Raw genomic sequence first — 21712 nt, forward strand, 5'->3', positions numbered from 1 at the left:
TTCTGTAATAATACATACGTAATCTGCATAAATTAAAATATCATATTTAAGCGTATTGTATGACCGGGCAGCGCCGCCGGGCGTCCAGCTAGTAATAAAAAAAAAACGTTGACTAAACAGCAACAGCAACACCGACGACGCAGACGCACGTATATGACATTCGTTCATACTCTAAAACGTTACAATGTTTTTGTGAGTTTAATTATAATATTTAAAAAAAAAATCTGTACAAAAATGAAACGCTCTTACTTTTCCTTAAAACTGTTGTTTATACCTTTATACACGCCCATCTGTCGATCATCGTAATAAAGCTGCGAAGAATAGTCGTCTTACCCATTCATTCATCCAGTCATCCAACTTTCATTCATGCATCGCTGTTTTGATCAGCGAGCGTTCTGATTGGTTAAAAAACTTTCTTCGCTGATTGGTGCTTAAAGCATAGTTTCTTTCACTCGTTTACGGACAGCGTTTCTTTCTCTCTCTCTCTCTCTCTCTCTCTCTCTCTCTCTCTCTCTCTCTCTCTCTCTCTCTCTCTCTCTCTCTCTCTATCTATCTATCTATCTCTCTCTATCTGTGTGTGCGTGTTTTCTTAATGCCTCACCCCCTCTAAACTTACCCTTTGATGTTTTGTTTCGCTTCAATCAAGACAGTGGTGGCGATTGAAAGATAAAAGAAATCCGCATAAGAGAGAGAGAGAGAGAGAGAGAGAGAGAGAGAGAGAGAGAGAGAGAGAGAGAGAGAGAGAGAGGGGGGGGGAGAGAAGAATACGAAGGCAGGGAGGGGAAACAAAAGATAAAAAGAGGGATTAGAAGGAGGAAGAGAGAGAGAGAGAGAGAGAGAGAGAGAGGACGAATACAAAGAAAGACGGGAAGAGTGAAACAATATATATATATATATATATATATATATATATATATATAGAGAGAGAGAGAGAGAGAGAGAGAGAGAGAGTTAGAGAGAGAGAGAGAGAGAGAGAGAGAGAGAGAGAGAGAGAGAGAGAGAGAGAGAGAGAGCAATGTAAAGAAAGAAAAACAATTGGGAAAATGAATTACGGCATTTTCTAATAGACAGGGAGCGTGCGGTTTTACTTCACCCCTTCGACGTTATACCACCACCACCACCACCACCACCGACGACACAGCTCCATCGACAGCAAAAAACAAGCGCACATTTACGAGAAGCGTGCAGTTGGCAACTTGCGTTAGAAGCAGCCGCCGACCGTCGACCGTCGATCAATACAGCGCGCTGGACTTAACGTTTTTTTTTTGTCCATCACTATTGCACATTCATTATATTACACACATCCACCAAAAAAAAAAAAAAAAAAAAAAAAAACGTTGTGAGCCACATTTATAACTTAAAAGAAAAGCACACAAAGCAAGAAAATCGCCGCACATTTTTCTCCGATTTGAAACTTATCTGTTTCGGCAAACAAACCAATCAATATCATCATGTCGATCGATATCTTCAGAGGCAAGTGGAAACAGGACGATGAAAAACCCGACAACTTCGATGCGTTTATGGACGCGACGGGTGAGTTGAATATTTTTTTATTACTGTCAGTAAAAGCCGGTAATATTTACTATTAGCGACACAAATTATTTTAAAGGAAATACGGTTAGAAGATTAGAAAAAAAAAAAAAAAAAAATTAGCTACTCGTTTGCGATCTATTTGAGTTAAAGGAAACAAGGCCGATAGCCATTAGTCGCGTGCTCTCGTGTAATGAATGAACGCGTGAATGCAGGATCGACATGAAATTCTTAAGGATAAACTAAAATGACCGAAAAATGGGCTGAAATGACTTAAATAAATAAAAAGTAAATGATTTAGAATGACTTTAATGAATTTAAGGATGAATTGAATGACCTTAAGAATGACTTCAATGCTTACAAAAATAACTGGAATCCTTCAAAAACAACTTGAATGATCTGGAGAATGACTTGAATGGCTTTGAGACTGGCTGGTTGTAAAGTGGGTGATCATTTTACATTAAATTAATACAGAAAAGTGATCCCCCCCACTTTATATCACAGTAAGTACAGCATGTAGTAAGAACAGATACTACACTTTGATCTTGGCCAACAGGCCAAGCACAAAAGTGTTACGGACAGACCGACCGACCGACCGACCGACCGACCGACGGAGTGACTTATAGAGTCGCTTGCACGCGACTAAAAAGAAAATATTTACTTGAAATTATAAGCCTTCAAAGTTCACGTAAATACCGGTTTTGAGCAAAACAGCCATGCTAACGTTGCTAACTGACTAAACAAAGATGGTTGCTTTGCTTAGAATTGGTATTTATGCGAAGTTTAAAGCTTTATAATTTTTTTTAACTATTAAATTATTTTGCGACGCAAATACGTCACAAACGATTAAAACATTTTTGGATTAATTTCTCAACAATACTTTCTTCAAAATGATTTATGTTCGCAATAGTAATGATGTTTATATTACTGCCTGACTAAGCAAAGATAACTAATTTGTTTTTGTTTTTTTGTTGTTGTTACTTTTTTTAATATTTTGTTCTAGCTGGGTATGGGGCATCCTAACAGATGTCAGATATTCGCCCGCTATCTCATACATTCCAATGGAGAGACCTTAAAAAAAATCTATCAGTCCCTTTAAGTGCAATTGTTTGAGTCTCCCTTGCACTTGGTTCACTGGGTAAATTTGCCAGATAATTTTTGAAATTCCTTTTCCTGGGTTCGATTGCTCCTATAATTACTGGAATGATGAAGAATTTCGTACGCTTCAATGATAACTTTAAAGGATTCTATTATAAATGTTAATTATTTTTAATCTAAATAAATATGTTACCCATTAATAGCAGCCTCGGAACTCGCGCTTTCTTATTTTGTCTTTTTCTCTTCACATTCCATGGGCAATGTTTGTGACAAATGGGGAAGAATTGCTGTTTTATACCTCAGAATCTATCCACCTAACACTTATCGTTGTCGAGTTTTTTGGCCTTGAAGCAATATATTTTTGGCCTATTTTAATTACTTATATCAAATGGCTACATGCTTTGTCTGGAGCAATTTTCATAAAAAATTCGTTTTAAACAATAAGGAATACATGACTTGCTATTTGCTTTCTTGTTCCCTCTCATAACTTTAAATTGTTTCATTTGGAAGCTAGAAAAAAGACAATTATTTATTTTACTAACTTACGTTTATGTGACGGGAATAATGATAATTTTAACAATAGTATTAACAATAATAATAATAATAATAATAATAATAACAACAATAATCTATATATCTATAAAAGTGAACGTGTCTGTGTATCTGTGTGTGTGTCTGTGTACATTTCCCTACGCAATAACTCTGTCAATTTTAAGTCTACAGGCTCGAAATTTGATATACAGGGTATGAGATTTGGCCAAATCTTTGTGATCGGTTTTCAGCCAGAAATTTCGCTGTTAAGGGGTCAAAGTTCAAAGATTTGACTTTTGAGAACTCTACCAAACTCCTCCGCCAATTTTGGGTCTAAACACTTGAAATTTTAGATATAGGTTCCTTGGGCATGGATCTAACTTAATAACTTGATATGAACCCAAAACAATAAATGTTAAGGGGTTATAATAGGGGTCAAAGATAAAAAAAATATTTACCGCTTTTTTTTTTTTTTTTTGCTCAACATCCACCTCCAAACACTCCGGAAACGCCAGACTGAAATGCAAATAATAATAATAATAATAATAATAATAATAATAATAATAATAACAACAACAACAACAACAATAATATTATTAATAATAATATTGTAAGCACAATAATAATAATAAAATAAATAATAATAACAATAATAATAATAATAATAAAAACAATAATGATAATTTTTATAATTATAATAACCCATTTATAACAGTAATAATAATTACAATAATAACAATAATAATAACCACAATAATAATCAAAATAATAATAATAATAATGATAATAATAACAACAACAAAAATTTATGTTCTTAATTGTTGTATAAGTAACAGACAAGGGCCATTTCTTCATTTCGTATGAATCTGATGAGCATTGCTAGCGTTGATTTCTCCGATATCTTTATAGTTAGAATTCTTTCCAGAAAAAAAAAAAACATCGTGGCCATATGGAAGGCACCACGTGAAGATTGCCAACACTGACATTTCAAATGAAGCGGACACGATTCGAACTTGGCACACCCAAATAGTCACAAAACAAAAACTATTTCGGAATATTATCGATATACAATCTATAGTCATCCATAGGCATATGTTTCATTATTTTTACGGCTCATTAGCGTGGTTAGATTCTTACGAGATTCGGAATCGGAACCCCAATCATTGAGTCTGGCACGGTATGACCTAGCGACGAACTTGCTGAGTTGAGCGGTAATGATTTTATCACATTATAAATGATGCCACTGTTTTTTTCCTACGATACTAATATATATATATATATATATATATATATATATATATATATATATATATATATATATATATATATTAGGTTGGTGCAAAAATAATGTTTTTTGTATATAGTTGAACGTCAAAAAACGACATTATTTCTTGCACCAACCTAATATATATATATATATATATATATATATATATATATATATATATATATATATATATATATATATATATATATGGTTTTAAATAAAATGGTAGGCGGAAGTTTCTCGAGAGCTCTTTCGGCTATCATCTCTTCAGGAGCAAATCGATAGCAATCTAAATAATATTGTGGCGAAAATAAAGAGTTCTATAGGGGAACTTATTTTTTCCGTCTTTCCGCAAGGATAGTTTGCCTTACATCCAAAATAGTAATATTGTATATCAGTTTAAATGCCAGTGCGATGCTGGTTATGTTGGGCGACCATCCTTGCACCTTTTGACTCGTATAAACCAGCATGTTCCATCGAAGATCAGACAAGGGAGGATGGGGTTCAGAGGTCTCCCTCCTTCTGCAGCCTTGGACTCTGCTATTGGCCAGCATTTGGTTGACAACCCGTGCTGTGCCGATAGATATAAAATAGATTGGTTCGAGGTGCTACATAGAGCGGACTCCAAAAACCATTTAAAGATTTTGGAGGCCGTCACTATCGCGGTGCGTCAACCTTCTTTGTGCCGGCAAAAAGAAACATCAAACGCATTGTTTCTCTTTGGGGAACTTTGAATTTTTCTCCCGCTTTTTTTTTTTTTTTTTTTTTTTTCTCCCTCGTTGTGCCAACATTTTTTAATCGTTTTTTAAACGCAAATAAATTTAATTAATGCCCCCGTACGTTGGCATATTAAATAAGTTCCCCTATAGAACTCTTTATTTTCGCCACAATATTATTTAGATTGCTATCGATTTGCTCCTGAAGAGATGATAGCCGAAAGAGCTCTCGAGAAACTTCCGCCTACCATTTTATTTAAAACGATATATAAATTCTGTACCTCTAAACATTTATATATATATATATATATATATATATATATATATATATATATAATTTTTTAAAAATATGTTTTATTATAACCTACATATATACTACTCTTATATAGTGTACCTATTTTTAATTACTTTTTTACCATATTATTCTATTCCTTCATTCTTATTTCATATCTAAATGCTATTAAGCCAGTTTTTCTATATTTGTATTTTATATAATTCTAGCACTTCTCTTCTTCTGATACGAAGCATTTATCTTGGAGATGCCATGACCTAAAGAAGTTCCTTCTTAATTTTCCCCTTTACTTTTTCTTATTTTTCTAATAAGTATATAGAAGCCAGAAGTAACTGTAAGAAAGAAATAGCGACAGCTAAGAGAGAATTTACTGAAACCACCAAAAAAACGCAACGAAGCACAGAAATTAGGAAACCGCGACTTCTAGAAAATCTACAACAGTGTAGTAAATAATGGGCTATCAACAATCCCCCCACAATCATGAGGTTGTTTGCTCTGCAACTGAGGAGGCACACATGCTTGCCAGTCGGGTTGCCTTCAACTCCACACTGGATCCTGCCAACCACCCCCTCCCTGATTTTCCTTTGCGGACAGATGCCACACTAGACGATCTGAAAATCACCCCTTCTCAGGTGCATGCTATCATGAGAAATCTTGACACTGCAAAAGAATGTGGACCTGATCTCGTCGCGGTTGTGCTATTAAAAAGGTGCTCCGCCGAAGTAGTTCCAGTTCTCTCCAAACTTTACAACAAATGCCTTAATGAATCTTGCTTTCCTACCTGCCGGAAAACTGCTTCTGTAGTACCAGTTTTCAAGAATTCTGGTGAAAGAACTGACCCAGTAAATTATCGCCCCATTAGCCTCCTCCCACTTTTCGCCAAAATATTTGAGACAATAATTAACCAAGCCCTAGTCCATCACCTTACAGATGCTAAACTTCTGACTGACCAACAATATGGATTTAGGCAAGCCTGTTCAACAGCATAATCCTTACTGTAATCTCAGAACGTATATACCAGTCACTGGACAAAGCGGTGGAGGGTAGAGCAGTAGCTTTAGATATATCTAAGGCTTTTGACAGGGTATGGCATGAAGGCCTTCTCAGGAAAATCAGATCATATGGTATCACTGGAAGAATACATGACATAATTAAATCCTTCTTAGATAAGAGAAAATTTCAGGTTGTCGTACATCTAAACAATACGATATAAATGCGGGAGTGCCTCAGGGGTCTATCCTGGGACCTCTGTTATTCCTAATATTCACAAATGACCTCCCTGACAAAATTGCCTGTGAAATGGGTATATATGCTGACGACACCACACTCTATAACAGACACGACAGGAAAACAAATGAACACATATCTAAAGAAATGACAGAAGCCGGGCCCCTGCTTCCCCAACTGTACTGACATGCAGAAGTTCATGTTCAACGTAAACCGACATCTTGCTGCCCAACTCCCTACACAGTACCCCTGATGCCTATGTCCCTGATAGTAGCCCCATACAACAAAGTGGCAATATGCCTTGTTTGGGGTGAAAATGTAATTAAAAATTTTTTTTTTAAATATAATAAAGTTATATATAACTTTTATTCCTCATCTTTCATATATATATATATATATATATATATATATATATATATATATATATATATATATATATATATATATAATGAAATTCTTGTATAAAACTCTTAGCTAATCAACAGTTAACATTTTTATTCAAAATTTGTTTGTTGCCTGTTGTTGAACATCATTCATTTCCTATGAATCAGATGATTTTTGTTGGCATTCGTTTCCCTGATATCTTCCCAGTTAGAATTTCTTTTAGAAAAACATTTGATACTTACGCGAGTGGCTACATAGAGGTTGCCAACATTCTGAAGTGAAAATGTTTTCATGGAACGAACTCGAACTTAGTACACCCAGGTTGTTAATCCGTGTCGTTTACCACGTAGCCATCATCCCTCTCGTGTAGTTGCTGGTTGAATACGACTCCACTGATGTGCTTTAATCTATATATCTATAAAAGTGAGAATGTATGTATGTGTGAGGACAATTCTCAACCGATATACTGAACTTAATTAAGCACAAGACCACTTAAAGATGGGAAAGTGGGGTATATGGTCATCCTCGTCATTGCATTGTGTTGGTCTATGCTATTCCTAGTTCTCATTCGCTATAATACCGCAAACACACCGGGGGTTATTCTACTTAAGATTCCCGAATCAAATCGTTATTTATTTATTTATTTATTTTATAATAAATAAATGATAACATGTATATATAGATTATCAGTAAAATTAAAATTTTCGAATATCAAGTCGGTGACCTCTAGCGTATGTCGCCAATACTCTACGGTGTGAAAGTATATTGCTCTGCACTTTCGATTGGCTGAAATAAAAGTTCCGTTGAAGGCTCCTAACCAATCAAAAGTTGAGATTTTTTATTAAAAAACATTCGTTTGCTGTTGCTGATTGAATACAGTTCCATGGATATTTGGTTATTTTGTTTTACGGCATATCGATCCTTTTCGGATTATTTAATACCAGGTCCGGCCATTTTGATAAGTTTATGCTTTAAGTTCTTTATAGTTTCAAATATTTATTCGAGGTGTTTGGTTTGGCTGTTTTGTTTTAGAGCATATCGACTCTTTTCGCGTTATTTAATGCTAAATCCGATCAGCTTGGTAAAAGTTTTTATGCTACAAGTTCTTTATATTTTCAAATATTTATTCATGGTGTTTAGTTTGGTTGTTTTGTAGAGAAAAATATTGTTTTGTGACATAATGTGGTCCTCGCCGACAACGATCGCCAACTCTAACGAGGTGTACAATGGATTCCTTTTCTTTCATTTTCTCTCATTCTGGTTTTGGTTGTGTCGTCTTTTACATTGGCAGTTCTCATGGGGATGCGCACGAGTTCACAAATATATATATATATATATATATATATATATATATATATATATATATATATATATATATATATAACGACAGAAACACAAGAAATCACCGACTCCGACACCCACTCTGTGTTCTTCGAGTTTGTGTTTAGTGTTTGTGTGGGACACCATCGTGAGAAACTACCCTCTAAGCGGTAAGGTCCACACGTACCTTCTGTCGAAGCTGTGTCCGTCAGTCGGTTGATTAATTCATTTCACCATCTTCTCTGAGTCACAATCTGCTTTCGACTGTATCCAACTCTCAACTGCTGTCAACTGTTTCCAAATGACAACCCTCGTAAACTCTCGTCAACTCCCGTAAACTCTCGTCAATTCCCGTAAACTCTCGTAAACAGTTACAAACCGCTATCAATCCTCGTATAAACAAAACCATGTTCTGCTGTAAAATCATAGCCACTCCCATGGTACTCGCAAACAAGCTCTAAATATATCTACATTCATTAATCAGTGCTTTGATTACTATCATTGGCACACCTTGACCAACAATCCCATGTAAGCTCCTTTTGTTTTCCATGATAAACAGCTTCCTATCTATTGTTATTTCACCAACCTTATTTTCATTTTCATTTTTATTTTCTCTCCTACTTACTAATACTTGGAAGGGGTGTCGATAATATCGCAGATTGTGATTTTTGCAACGGAAAAAAAAATGACATTAATGTCTGGTGCGTCTTTTGGTCTAGAAGCCGGTATCTTCAAACATCCTGAACTGTTAACACTAGAAACTCCAAAGATATGTTTGGATAATAAATAAACTGACAGACAGTATATTTTCGCATTTCTTTGTCATTCTATTATGAAATATGTATTCGCAGGCTGTCAACAATCGACTCATTACGAACAAGTATTTATTCATGAAGACCAAGTATCGATTACTTACGAATTGCTCAAATAACCTGTCATCTCTGTCTGTCTCTCACATTCTCTTGGACAGCAGTAAAACCTAATGAAACCAAACCAGTCAATGCATGTATAGATTATTGAATATATATAAAATGTAGATAAACAACAATCACCAATTTATTAGGAAAAAATGTTGATTGTTGGGATGAAGGTAACAAAAAAAGAAAGAAAGAGAAAAACAATGAACAAGTGAAAAAGACGAGGTTAGGTCACTCAGTGCATATACAGATATGGCTTTGCCACTGCTTTGTTTAGTATCATTAAACTGAACCAGTGTTTAAGAGAGCTGGAAGGCTAAGTTTCAACGATCTCTCCTATTTCTTGACAACGCTATTTAATAGTTATGAGATGATTCCAATTTTTTCCCCCGATTCCAATACAATTACCGATTCCGATGCTGTTAAACCTGCAAATATTTAGTCATATAATTTTTTTCTTTCTTTTTTTTTTTTTTTGTTTTATTTTGTAATTTTTGGATGACCGTAAAAAATTCATGTAATATGTGCATATATTTTCGCTGGCGTAAAAGTGCATTTGTCGAGATGATCTATAGATTTTAATTTTACTGGAAGTTTAAAATCGATAAATATTTATACTCTTAGCATTGGCACCAGCAATAAAAAAAATTAAGATAAAAAAATGAAAAAATAATAAGAATCGTTTTTGAAATCGGAAAATAGATTTTTTAAAAAGATTCTTTCAAACTGAACACATAAAAAAACGTATAAATCGGTATAGAAAAAAAGCGAAAATAGGGAAATAGAATGAAAGATTTCTTTCCAAATTCATCTCAGAGGGCGGGGAGGGAGGAGTGGTGTTTAATTTTATATTGGCTCGCTACTTTCCGATACCCGAAAATGTTCCGATTTTTCCGATTCCTGATTCCGATAAATCATCCCAAGACTACAATTTACTCTCTCCCATCCGTTCTGAGCCACGTTCTTCGCCCTTCCTCATCTCATACTAACTTGGACAACGTATTACCCCCTCCTATCCTTATTAGCTCACAGCCGCATGCACGTATATATCTTAAATCTAAGTCTTTTCCCATTGTTTAAAAAAAATATTAGACTGGGATAGTGTTCAGAAGAGCGGGTGAGCTCTTTTACATCGATTTAAAAACAAAATATGTCCTTCTCGTTTAATGAATATGTTATTTACTAATTAATTAATGTTGACACCGATTAAAGCGAGGAGAAAGTCAAGCATTTTGAATAAAAGGAGAAGGGAATGTATCGACCGTCGATTCATCGGTGGTTTATGGCCGTCGGCCAATTAGGCCAGTTTGAAGTGGATGATTGTTTTGCGACTGGGTCGATGCGTCGTCTAAGTAAGTATGGGACAAGGGAGAAGGCAAATAGTAATACTCAGAGATGAAAGAGGACGACAATTATGGTAAGAGAATGGGAGAAACTGTACATAATGTGGCCTAGAAGAGAAAGAGGGGGTATGTTTAATTTTTCTTGTGTTTTATAAGGTTTTTACTTTTTATGGGCAACAAATTAAGTCTTTACAAAGGCACGGCAAATTGCTCCTGTTAGTTCTTATTTGTGTGATATTTGGCCACGACAAATTAAGGCACGGCAAATTAAGGCATGACAAATTAAGGCATGACAAATTAAGGCAAGGCAAATTAAGGCACGACAAATTAAGGCACGACAAATTAAGGCACGACAAATTAAAGCATGACAAATTAAGGCACGGCAAATTAAGGCACGACAAATTAAGGCACGGCACATTAAGGCATGACAAATTAAGGCACGGCAAATTAAGGCACGACAAATTAAGGCACGGCAAATTAAGGCACGACAAATTGCTCCTGTTCATTCTTTATTCGTGTGATATTCGACAAGTCATTCGCGTAACATTCTTATGTCAAAAACAACAAGAAGCAATCGATTTTAATTTAGACGGACTGCCATGCAGTTTTTTTCACCAAAAATATTTACAAAACACAAAAAAGAAAAAAAAATGACAAAGGAAAGCATTCATAATTTTAAAATTAAACAAATATATTTTTCTTTCAACTTAAGGGAACTTTTTTTTCTTCTTTTTATGTGTCTCATTTTCTTTAAAATTTCCCTTTAAGTCTGAAGGACAAAACTTGTTTATATTTCACAAAAAATATTGGCGAGGAAAAAAAAAAAAAAAAAAAAGAAACAGTATGGCAATCCGTTCAAATTAAAATCGCTTGTTTCTTGTTCTTCTTGACATAAGGATCGCAGGTTGCTCGAATGACGTTCCTACGTATCACACGAACAGAGAATCAGCGGAGGCATTTGTCGTACTTTTGTCGTGTCTTAATTTGTCGCAACAAAAAGTAAAACAGTTTAATAAACATTATTTGCATTAATTTTACACACCGTATATCTAAAGCGACGCACTAGGACTGTGACAACAGCATATTCTTTTCATTGTTTTGACTCTTGAGTATATATCCGTTAATATCTTATATGTTTTTATATAGACTGATGTGGTTCTCGGTTGATTGACTGTGTCTTACTGTGTCGTATATATAATTGAGAGCCAAAAGAATGAAAAGAATATTCTGTTGTCACAGCCCTAGTAATTACTTCTATATAACTTGATGTCACGACCTTTATATACTTATTCATTTCTGTTCGTTTGGAGATTCAATGGTTTTGGAGAATCTTATAAATTTTCCTAATATCTGTCTGTGTGTGTGTGACACGGTTTATCTCAGCCTACAGGCAACCCACTCAGGCAAGTAAGGTACCAAAATGAAGCTTATGACCCAGCGGATGTTTTAGTGATATTTATATCCATGTTTGGTGTATGGAAATGCAAAAAAAAAAAAAAAAAAAAAAAATAGCGATTTACTAAACAACGTTTTATTTACTGGATATTTTTCCGGTACAAGGACTCAAGTTTGCCCAGCTAGGTAAACTTGGGTTCTTGTTCTTGAAATATATACATATAGACGAGTGTACACCTTTAGTCCAAAAATGTCGAGAGAAAAATTGTTTCGCCAGTGTTCGCACTAATATTCATATTCATATAAAATAACGACTCAACCGCTAAAGTTAAAAACAAAAGCAAGAAAACGTTTCAAACTGGAAACATAAAAAAAAGTATAAATCGGTATAGAAAAAGAAGCGAAAAGCAAAGAAAACATCTCATTAGGGAAATAGAGTGAAAGATTTCTTTCCAAATTCATTTAAGACGGCGGGGGCGGTGAGTGGTGTTTAACTTGATATTGGCTCGCTACTTTCTTCTAAACACCATTCGACCACCCTGGAAGCTGACTACTTCACATATCCACTAGAGTTAACGGTTAGGCAGTGTCCATTCAAAAGGATTTATCTGCAAATAATTTTGAACATTACTTTTCTCAAATCCCTCAGCATGATTCCCCCGTTTAATGAGATACTTATTTTATTTATAAAAAAAAAAAAAAAAAAAAAAAAAAAAAGAACATCTCTTGGGTGGCTGGACTCCAAACACAGATACTTTCAATTCTTTATGTCCTTTCCTTTTTCTTTTGACTACAATTTTATCACCCGCAACATCTGCTATTCGTATGCAACACTTGTAAACATGTAGCCTAGTGCATGTTTGCAGTTTTATTCTAGCTTTAAAGGCTAATGCAGCGTATTTTTGGTCCACTCAGCGGGTGAAATAAAAGAAATATTGTTTGCATTACATCTTCGACGATCGAGTGATCACATCATAACATAACATTTAAAAACGAGTAGAAGGCAATAACGTAGTGCGAATATGAACTTTTCTTAGTGTATTATCATATGGATCTTTGCCAAAAATCAGACACATTCGCGAAACGACTGAACATACTTTTTATATTTTTTAACTTTCTTGACTAAAGCAATTTAAAGTCTCAGTTTCTGTACTGCTTCGTCTTACTAATTTCAAAGCAAGTTCAACCCCGATATTAACTCTTTCTGTGACGACAACTTTTTTTTTTTAATCACAGAAAAAACGTTGCTAGTCTCTGCCTACTCTATCATTATTTTCATTGAAAGTGCTCGACTGAGCTCCAGTCTTTGGTTTCTCCTTGAAAAATATTCACGGAAATAACTCTTCTTATTACACCACAAAAAAAAAGAAGAAAAAAAAAGACTTTTCTTTCGCCTGTTGTCTAGCGTCAGGCGGAAATTCCATGGGTTAAGCTTCTTTGCAAGGGCTTACCACATTTCGAACATATTATATCGGAACTGCTTTCCTACTGATTACAACGAAACATTTAGGTGCTTTTGAACTTTTGGGGCAAAATCAATTTTGTTTCGATTATTGTCCGTTTTTGTATCATCTCCTCTTAACGATATTACGTCAATTTTGTACCCGATAATTTTTTAACTCTTTCGTTGGCAACAAAATCATGGAGACAAGAACACTTTCTTTCGGCCAAAGATGGAATACTGCTGTCACATCTGGGGAGGTGCAGCACAGAGCACTCTTTCATGCCTTGGTAGAGTTCAAAATCGACATCGAAATCTAGTGGGAAATGATCCCTTCTCTTCTCCACAACCAATTTCTCAGTATGGGGAAGAAACTACTGGAGTAGAAAGATCTTTTACATCTAGGGATTTCTACTGTGTGGGGGTGGGATTTAGCTGCCTGTCGGGTTTGTCGAGGTTGTCTACGTCGTGGGGGCACAAGTGTCTGCAGTTCGTCAGAGTATTTTCAACTCTATTGTTATTTCCATTGAAAGTGCTCGACCGAGTTCCACTCATTCGCTCCTCCTAGTAAAACGTTCACAGAAAGAACTCGTTCTAGCACAAATGTCTTTTCTTTCTCCTACCATGGGTCTAGTCAGGCGAAATTTCTTTTTTTTTTTTTTTTTTTTTTTTTTACACAGTGATCACCACTTATCAAGGCCCGGAAGCCACTCAGGGATAAGGGTTATTGCAAGTACATCACGTTAGTGAGGAGATTTTATGAAGTGTTTAATTAGGGGGGCGGTTCATTAGGAATTTGTTAACATTAGACTTGAAGACATCCAAGTTGTAGTCCGGAGGGAAGCAGGCAGACGGAACAGAGTTCCACAGGCGTGCAGTTCTAAGAAAGAAGCTTTGCTCATGAAATCCGCGTTTTGATTTAGGCACAGATATAGAGTGAGGGAAATTTTTCACAGTGGATTCAGCTAGACGGGTGATTTTCTTGAAAGTTTGGCGAGGGGGGACCAGGGATTGGAGTTCAGACGAGCACCTGCCATGAAAATAACGATAAAACAAGGATATGCTCGCAACGTCTCTTCTGTGGGAGAGGGGTTGCAGGGTAGAGAAAAGGGCATCCCCCACTAAACCACGAAGTCTATTTTGTACTCTGTCAAGGCATGATAGGCTGTTTTTGGCAGCTCCTGCCCAGATATGGCAACAGTATTCCATCCTTGGCCGTACTTGGCTTTTATATAGATAGAGAATTGAATCAGTAGTGAGATATCTTCTGGAGCGGTAGAAGGATCCCACCATCTTTCCTGCGACCTTGGCAACAGACTTGATGTACGTGTTCCATTTCAGATCAGGAGTAAAGGTCAAACCCAGAAGCTTGTCAAAACACGGGGCCTCACCCAGACGAGAGCCATCCATCACAATTGATGCCAGCTGGGGATAGAGATTCTTTCAAGCGTTTGCCACATTTCGAACACATTATATCGGAACTGCTTTCCTACTGATTACAACAAAACATTCGATGCTACTGATATTTCTTAACTAAAACAATTTCGTTTCGATTATTCTCCGTTGTTGTATTGTCTGTTCTTTAACAATTTGGCACCAATTTTATACCCGATATTTTAAACTTTTTTCATAACCTATATCATTGTTCATTTCCATTCATTTATTACGTTCGCATTAATATACCGTGTGAGAGACAAAGCAGGAGCCTTTCATTTTTTTTATTTAATCACCGCTTATCAAGATCCAGGAGCCACTCGAGGATAAAGATTAATAAGTTTCAAATGGATTGTGAAACAACAAACCTATTGATTGGTAATGGTAGAAATTTAGTACAATTTCATTATTTACGAGGATAGATTAACAAGAACTTGTTTACATTGAACTTGAAAACGACCATGTTATAGTCAGTCAGGAAGCAGCACTGCGATATTATGTCCCACGGACGAGTAGTTCTAGGAAAGAAACTTTGCTCATGGAAACTTTGTTTTGTTTTAGGCGCAGTAGGAGAAATTGTTGCCAGTAGTTTTAGCTAGAGGAGTGTTTGTTATGAATGTTTTCCGGGGGGGGGGGTATAAAATAAAGTTCAGTCGAGCACCTGCCATGAAAATAAGGATAGAACAGAGAAAGACTAGCAACATCTCTTCTGTGAGAAAGAGGTTGTAGGGAGGAGAATGGATTTTGAAACTGGTTTTGTACCATGTCAAGGGAGGAAAGAGTGTTCTGAGCAGCACCTCCCAAGATGTGGCAACAGTACTCCATCTTTAAATATATTTCGCCCTGATAGAAGTAGAGGAATGCCCTCTAATAAATAGTCAAATAAATTAATGTAATTCACTTATTTTTATTTGTATTGTTTGGATTCTTCAGATTACTGTTCTCATCTTGAGTGTCATTTTAACAATGTTTCGGTCGATGTAACCTCCGACCTTCTTCGGGTGTATTTTGTCGATCTGGAGAATGTTTCTCTCGAACTCCGGAATTTCAAACGGAACCCTTTTAATGTTTTAATGTTGAAAAGAGGCACTTTGGACTTGAAAACAAAAAACAAAAAACAAAAACAAGAAAAAAAAACCATTACTGTTATTTCAAAGTATAAATTATTTTGTTGAAATTACGGCAGCTTACATGAGAGAAGACGTGGAGGTTGTATGAAAAGGGGGAGAATATTTCGGTCGATGTAACCTCCGACCTTCGTCAGGTGTATCTTGTCGAACTCGGAAATCGTTCTGTCATCACTCGCTAAATTACCTAAAAAAAAAAAAAAAAAAAAAAAAAAAAGAGAGAGAGAGGTATTTTACACAAAGTTTGACGACACCAAATGGTTCCAAAAATTGTCGGACAAGGGAGATATACGAAAATGTTAACGAAGGAGGCGTCTACTTTTTCAAGCGACTGCATGTAGTTTAATGACCTTGTTAACGGTAAAAAATATTCGTTAGTTAACTGCCATAAAAACATACAATGGTTCAGAAACGGGGAATCATTTTACACTAAATTTATATATAAAACTAAATCTCTCTGTAAATTTTAAAATGCATTTTTTGTTTATTTAGTTTTTCTTCCTACAAAGTTTTTCAGTGTGTTCACATGTGATCGCCTGGAAAAAGTTAAATCTCATTTGGGGAGGATTAATTCAGCAGCGAATGTTAATTTACCCCAATGATCTTTCTCGTTACGGTCGTATTTTTAAGTAAAGAAAACGACGCAATGTCGAAGCAATAGACAATACAAACATCAAAATAATCGAAAAAATAAATGAATAAACCAACAAACATGCATCAGTTCAGAAAGTTCGAAAATATCATTTTTTTTTTCTTCTTCTTCTTCTTCTTCTTCTTCTTCTTTATCGCTCTTTTGATTTCATCTGTAAAAATATTCAGCAGCATTTATCCTAAGTGGGTTGAACCAGGTTCCTCGGAAGGAAGAAGTATCAAGGGAATATTAAATTCAGAAGTGGTTTCCAGTCACAAGTATATCCAGGTCAGGGCAGACGACATTATTTTATTTTATTATATTTTTATTTATTTATTTATTTATTTTTTGCGGTTTGTGCAAGATATCGATGTTCATCTACATATAGCCGCTGATATTCCTAAATGGTCATCTACACAGGCTCAACGTTGCTCAACTTCGGTGATCCAACGAGAACCGATGTGTCAACGTGATTATACCCACAGAATTCGTTTGTACATTGTAAAATTGTAATTATGTACGTTGTGCAAACCTACCGAATATTTAATCCATTTTTAAATAACCCCCACTTCTCAAATACGCATAACTGAACCAGGATAGACTTTAAAATTTAGATATCTACCCATACTCTACAACTTCATGCCGGTAAGATTTATTTTTCTAACATCCATTTAGATAGCGCAAGTCTTTACTGAATAAGCCACGTCTTGGAATCCGGGGTTGCGCTTGTAGCAGCAGCCGCAGCAGCAATAGGCACAGTAGTAGCATAGCAGCGTTGTGTTGTAGCAAACACCGCGACACCAGTTAAAGTGTCAATATGTATATATATTTATAGTAATTATAATAATTATAAATATATTTTTGCGTTGTTTAATATTGTCTACTTGCTTAGTTTTTGTTGTTGTTTTTTTTTTATACTCTTGTTTACTGTTTTATTTTTTTTTTTCTTCTTAAGAATAACATCAACGTCCGTTCATTATTGTTTGAATCTGAAATATTTTTGTATCTATTTTTTTCTATTGATTTTGTACTAGTTTATTTCATTTGTTTTATCTTTCTTGTTTCCAAAGTTAGGGAAAGAGAGTAAACGAACGCCTTTGGAAATTATAAACAGATGCCATTGATATTTTTTGATATTAAAAAGAAACATCCCTTAAAAGAAATTTGGTAATACTTTTTATCGATCCCAAAATATCTCACATATTTGTGTGTGTGTGTGTGGGGGGGTGTAGGATCCAAAGCTTTAATGCACAGCAGATAATTTTCCCCGCCTCATTTTCAGCCCCTTTTTCCATCACCGGGGAACAGATGAAAAGGCGAGAAAGAAAAAAAAAAGCCTTCTTCATTGGCTATAAATTAGCGTTTACAGTTTTCAATACAATGCAATCACGTATGCCCTGCATGGGTACAGTTCTTAAAGTACAGTTCTTAAAGTACACAACTTTTGTTTAACAACCTCAAAACCCAGCATCCAAAATACTAACTTTTACTTAGGCTCGAACACTAGACCTAATTTTTTCTCCCTCAAATCCGGAATCTATAAATTTCACATCTTACAAAGATTTCGAATAGTTGCATCGTTTTTTTTGTTGTTGTTTTTTGTTGTTTTTTTTTTGTTTGTTTTTTTTCCCCCCGATTATGTCTTCCGCCTAGCATCGTAAAACCCAACTCGCATCAGTGTAGCAGTCATAAAATAAAACCTTGTTTTCTCTCTCGCAAATCAATGTCCTTGCTAAGCGATTTGACCACACACTGACCAATCAGCTTGCAGGACGCATTGATTCAATATGTTCTCTGAGAAACTTCTTTAGCCCTTTGGTAACAACGGTCGGTCAACAGAGAGAACCCAAGGAGCATCAAATGGAAGGCATCCCTCTCTCTCTCTCTCTCTCTCTCTCTCTCTCTCTCTCTCTCTCTCTCTCTCCTGTTCCTGTTCACCGAACGCTCCACTATCGACGATAACTTCTGTCCGACCTTCGACAACACAAGGAATTTAAATTCTTTCTTCTCTTCACTCGAACATTGTCTGATTTTCTGTCACCGCAGTTGACCCTTTCGTTGTGATGTTAAAAGAGGTTTTGGTTTTGCTTCCGTGATAGGTTTTCCTTTATTACTAACATACAGGGTGAGTCACGGGAAACGGATGTGTTTTTTTAAAGAAAACAAAACTCTTCGAATATTTCAACAAAAGTTTTATAATGTACATAAAAACATTTACTAAACTATGCCAGTATGGAATATTTAGAAGCGAAAGCATTTCAAAATCAATGACTAAATAAAACAAAATTTAACGTAAAAAAATAAACAAATAAGAAGGTTTAAAGAGTACCTTCTTCACTCCCTATCCCTTACTCAAGGAGAGCAAGGAATATATATATAATTTTTCTTTTGCCTCCTGTTCCCCTTACCTCACCCTTTTTTTAACCAAGTAAGATCTGTGACTTACTTGTAGTTTCATTAAATACTTTTATATGCAAAATCCGATCCTGCATTTTGCTAATTCCTGCCCTCTGATGAGAAGGAGAGTATTTCTTCGAAACTCCGCGGATTAAGGACTATCCACTTATCTTGTGCTTCCTTTTTTAAAATTAAATATGTTTTTAACTTTTTTTCAAGATGTCTTTTAACATGTTTTATTAATCATTTGTTCATATTATAAGCTCTATTTCCTTTTCGGTTTTATTGAGCTTTTACATCTGGCTGAATTTATTTTACTTGTAAATATTAACTCTTTAATATTTATGATATATTTTAAGTTTACCATTTTGATTACTTTGGTAAAGGAATATATATATATATATATATATATATATATATATATATATATATATATATATATATATATTTTTTTTGTTGTTTTTGTGTGCGTTGATATTCATATTAAAAACCCTATTTTCTATTTACTAGCAGTTCAGGCCGGCTTTGCTCGGGCCCTATGTACTGTTCATAACTTGCCCTACGCGTGAATACACTTTATGTAAAATTTCAAATGTTTAGACCAGAAATTGTCTAAGTAATTTCGTAGAGACCGCAGAAGTCATTTTTTTAACTCTTCAACCCCAATTTTGAACCCTTAACATTTATTGTTTTGATCTCAAATTGAAATATAAAGTTTTACCCATGTCCAAGTTACCTATATCTAAAATTTCAAGTGTTCAGACCAAAAATTAGTGGAGGAGTTTGGTAGACTCTGCAATAGCCAATTCTTTCAACTTTGACCTTTTGGCGGCGAAAATTTCGCCCCAAAACTGCTTAGAATGCTTGCCGCATGTCTGAAACCCCGTTATGTAAAATTTCACATATTTAAACCCAAAATTGGGTGAGTAGTTTGCTAGAGACTGCAAAGGTCAAATCTTTTGAACTTTGAACCCTTGACAGCTCAAATTTTCGACCCAAACCGATTAAAAAGCTTGGCCTATCTCTGAATACACTTTAGGTAACACTTCAAATGTTAAGACCAGAAATTGGCTGAGTAATTTGTTAGAGACAACAGAGGTAAAATTTTTCTTTTTAACTTTGACCCCTTAACATTTATTTTTTGAGGGCTCAAATCAAATTTAAAAAAATTTGATCCATGTCCAAGTAACCTACATTTAAAATTTCAAGTGTTTAGACCCAAAATTGTCGGAGGAGTTTGGTAGAGTTTTCAAAGGTTAAATCGTTGAACTTTGGACCCTTGACAGCCAAATCTTTTGGCCGAAAACCGATTTAAAAAATTTTCTCAAATCTCAATACACCTAATTTCAAATATCGAGTATGTAGACCGAAAATTTACAGAGTAGTTTGGTAGGGAAATGTGCACACGCAGACACACAGACGCCGGTTTTCATCAAACGGAAATAGAATCATATCGTCTTTTCTATGGCGAAAATTTCATCGTTCCATCCTGTACGGGTTATATGTATACTAGCAGGCCGACCGTAAAATACGCATAAATATTATATTTTAATTAATGCAGATTTCTTATTTATTATAAACAGAAATACTCCCTTGAACCTGCTACTGATTTTATATGCCTAGACTTTTTGCTTATGCGGTTATAATTGCTTGAATTGAAATTTAAAATGAAAAAGTCAATTGTGCTTTAAACAGAAACATTCATTTCGGACGTACCTCTGACATATCAAAGAACCTACACTTGATTTTACATGCCGATTATGTTTAGATCATTGTAATCATGTTTTTAAATCATTGAAATCGTTTTTAACGCGCTTCAGACGTTTTGTGCAGCGTCGTCTTCAGAAAGTATTTAAAATGTTTAGAATATACTCAAGAAAGATGTGTTTAAAATGTAAAAGCACATTTTCGTAGTTCATTTGAAATGTTTCCGAGCGGTGGAAACATGTGTAAATGATTCTACTTTTCATTCGTATGTTCAATTTTTATTACTGGTTCGTTGGTGTGAACTGTGGTCTGTGGTCACTGCTGTCTTATATATATATATATATATATATATATATATATATATATATATATATATATATATATATATATATATATATATATGCTTGTGTTTCTATTTATCTTTCTTTGCTTTTTTCTCATTTTTTCCTTTTTTACTCTTACTTGAGTGGGGGCGAGGGGCCCATTGGTACTTGGTCAACTGGGTGCATAGGGTAGGATGTGTGTGTGTTTTCTTGTATTAGTTTGAAGAAGGTGTGTTCTGTTTTATAGTATTATAAAGTTATTTGCTTCCCTAAGAAGGCAACTGTGATCCATGGTCGTTACTAATGTGTGTGTGTGTGTGTGTGTGTGTGTGTGTGTGTGTGTGTGAAGAGGGAGGGGGGACAGCTCCTCTGAAACAAGAGTAGAGGTGTTCTCATTCAATTTTGATATTTATTTTTTGGTTTTTTAGATTTTAGTATTGTGGTTTTTCGTTTCAGTCTTAGACTGTTCGGGCATTCTTAATATTATGTTTGTTTAGATAAAGAGGTGTATTTATAAATATACGTGAGGGATTTTTTTAATGTTTCTATTTATTTGTCTCCCCATGTGAGTATGGCCAGATTAAGGATCGGTTTTTAGTGTGGGGAAGGTCTCGTTCCCCAGAGGGGAGGGG

General features: G+C 35.1%; 1 protein-coding gene across 1 annotated transcript in view; it reads left to right on the forward strand.

The window, feature by feature from the left end:
• The first annotated feature begins 1015 nt into the window (after positions 1-1015).
• The window catches only part of LOC145276749 (fatty acid-binding protein-like), a 100904-nt gene continuing 80207 nt past the window's right edge, over positions 1016-21712 (forward strand). The window contains exon 1 of the mRNA XM_080127985.1: positions 1016-1533. Within this exon, the coding sequence (XP_079984111.1) occupies positions 1452-1533 (82 nt within the window). The 5' untranslated portion in view covers positions 1016-1451. The remainder of the gene's footprint in view (positions 1534-21712) is intronic.

Source organism: Euprymna scolopes, chromosome 5 (genome assembly GCF_053919585.1).
Source record: "Euprymna scolopes isolate OS-2025 chromosome 5, ASM5391958v1, whole genome shotgun sequence".
In the NCBI taxonomy this organism is placed as follows: domain Eukaryota; kingdom Metazoa; phylum Mollusca; class Cephalopoda; order Sepiida; family Sepiolidae; genus Euprymna; species Euprymna scolopes.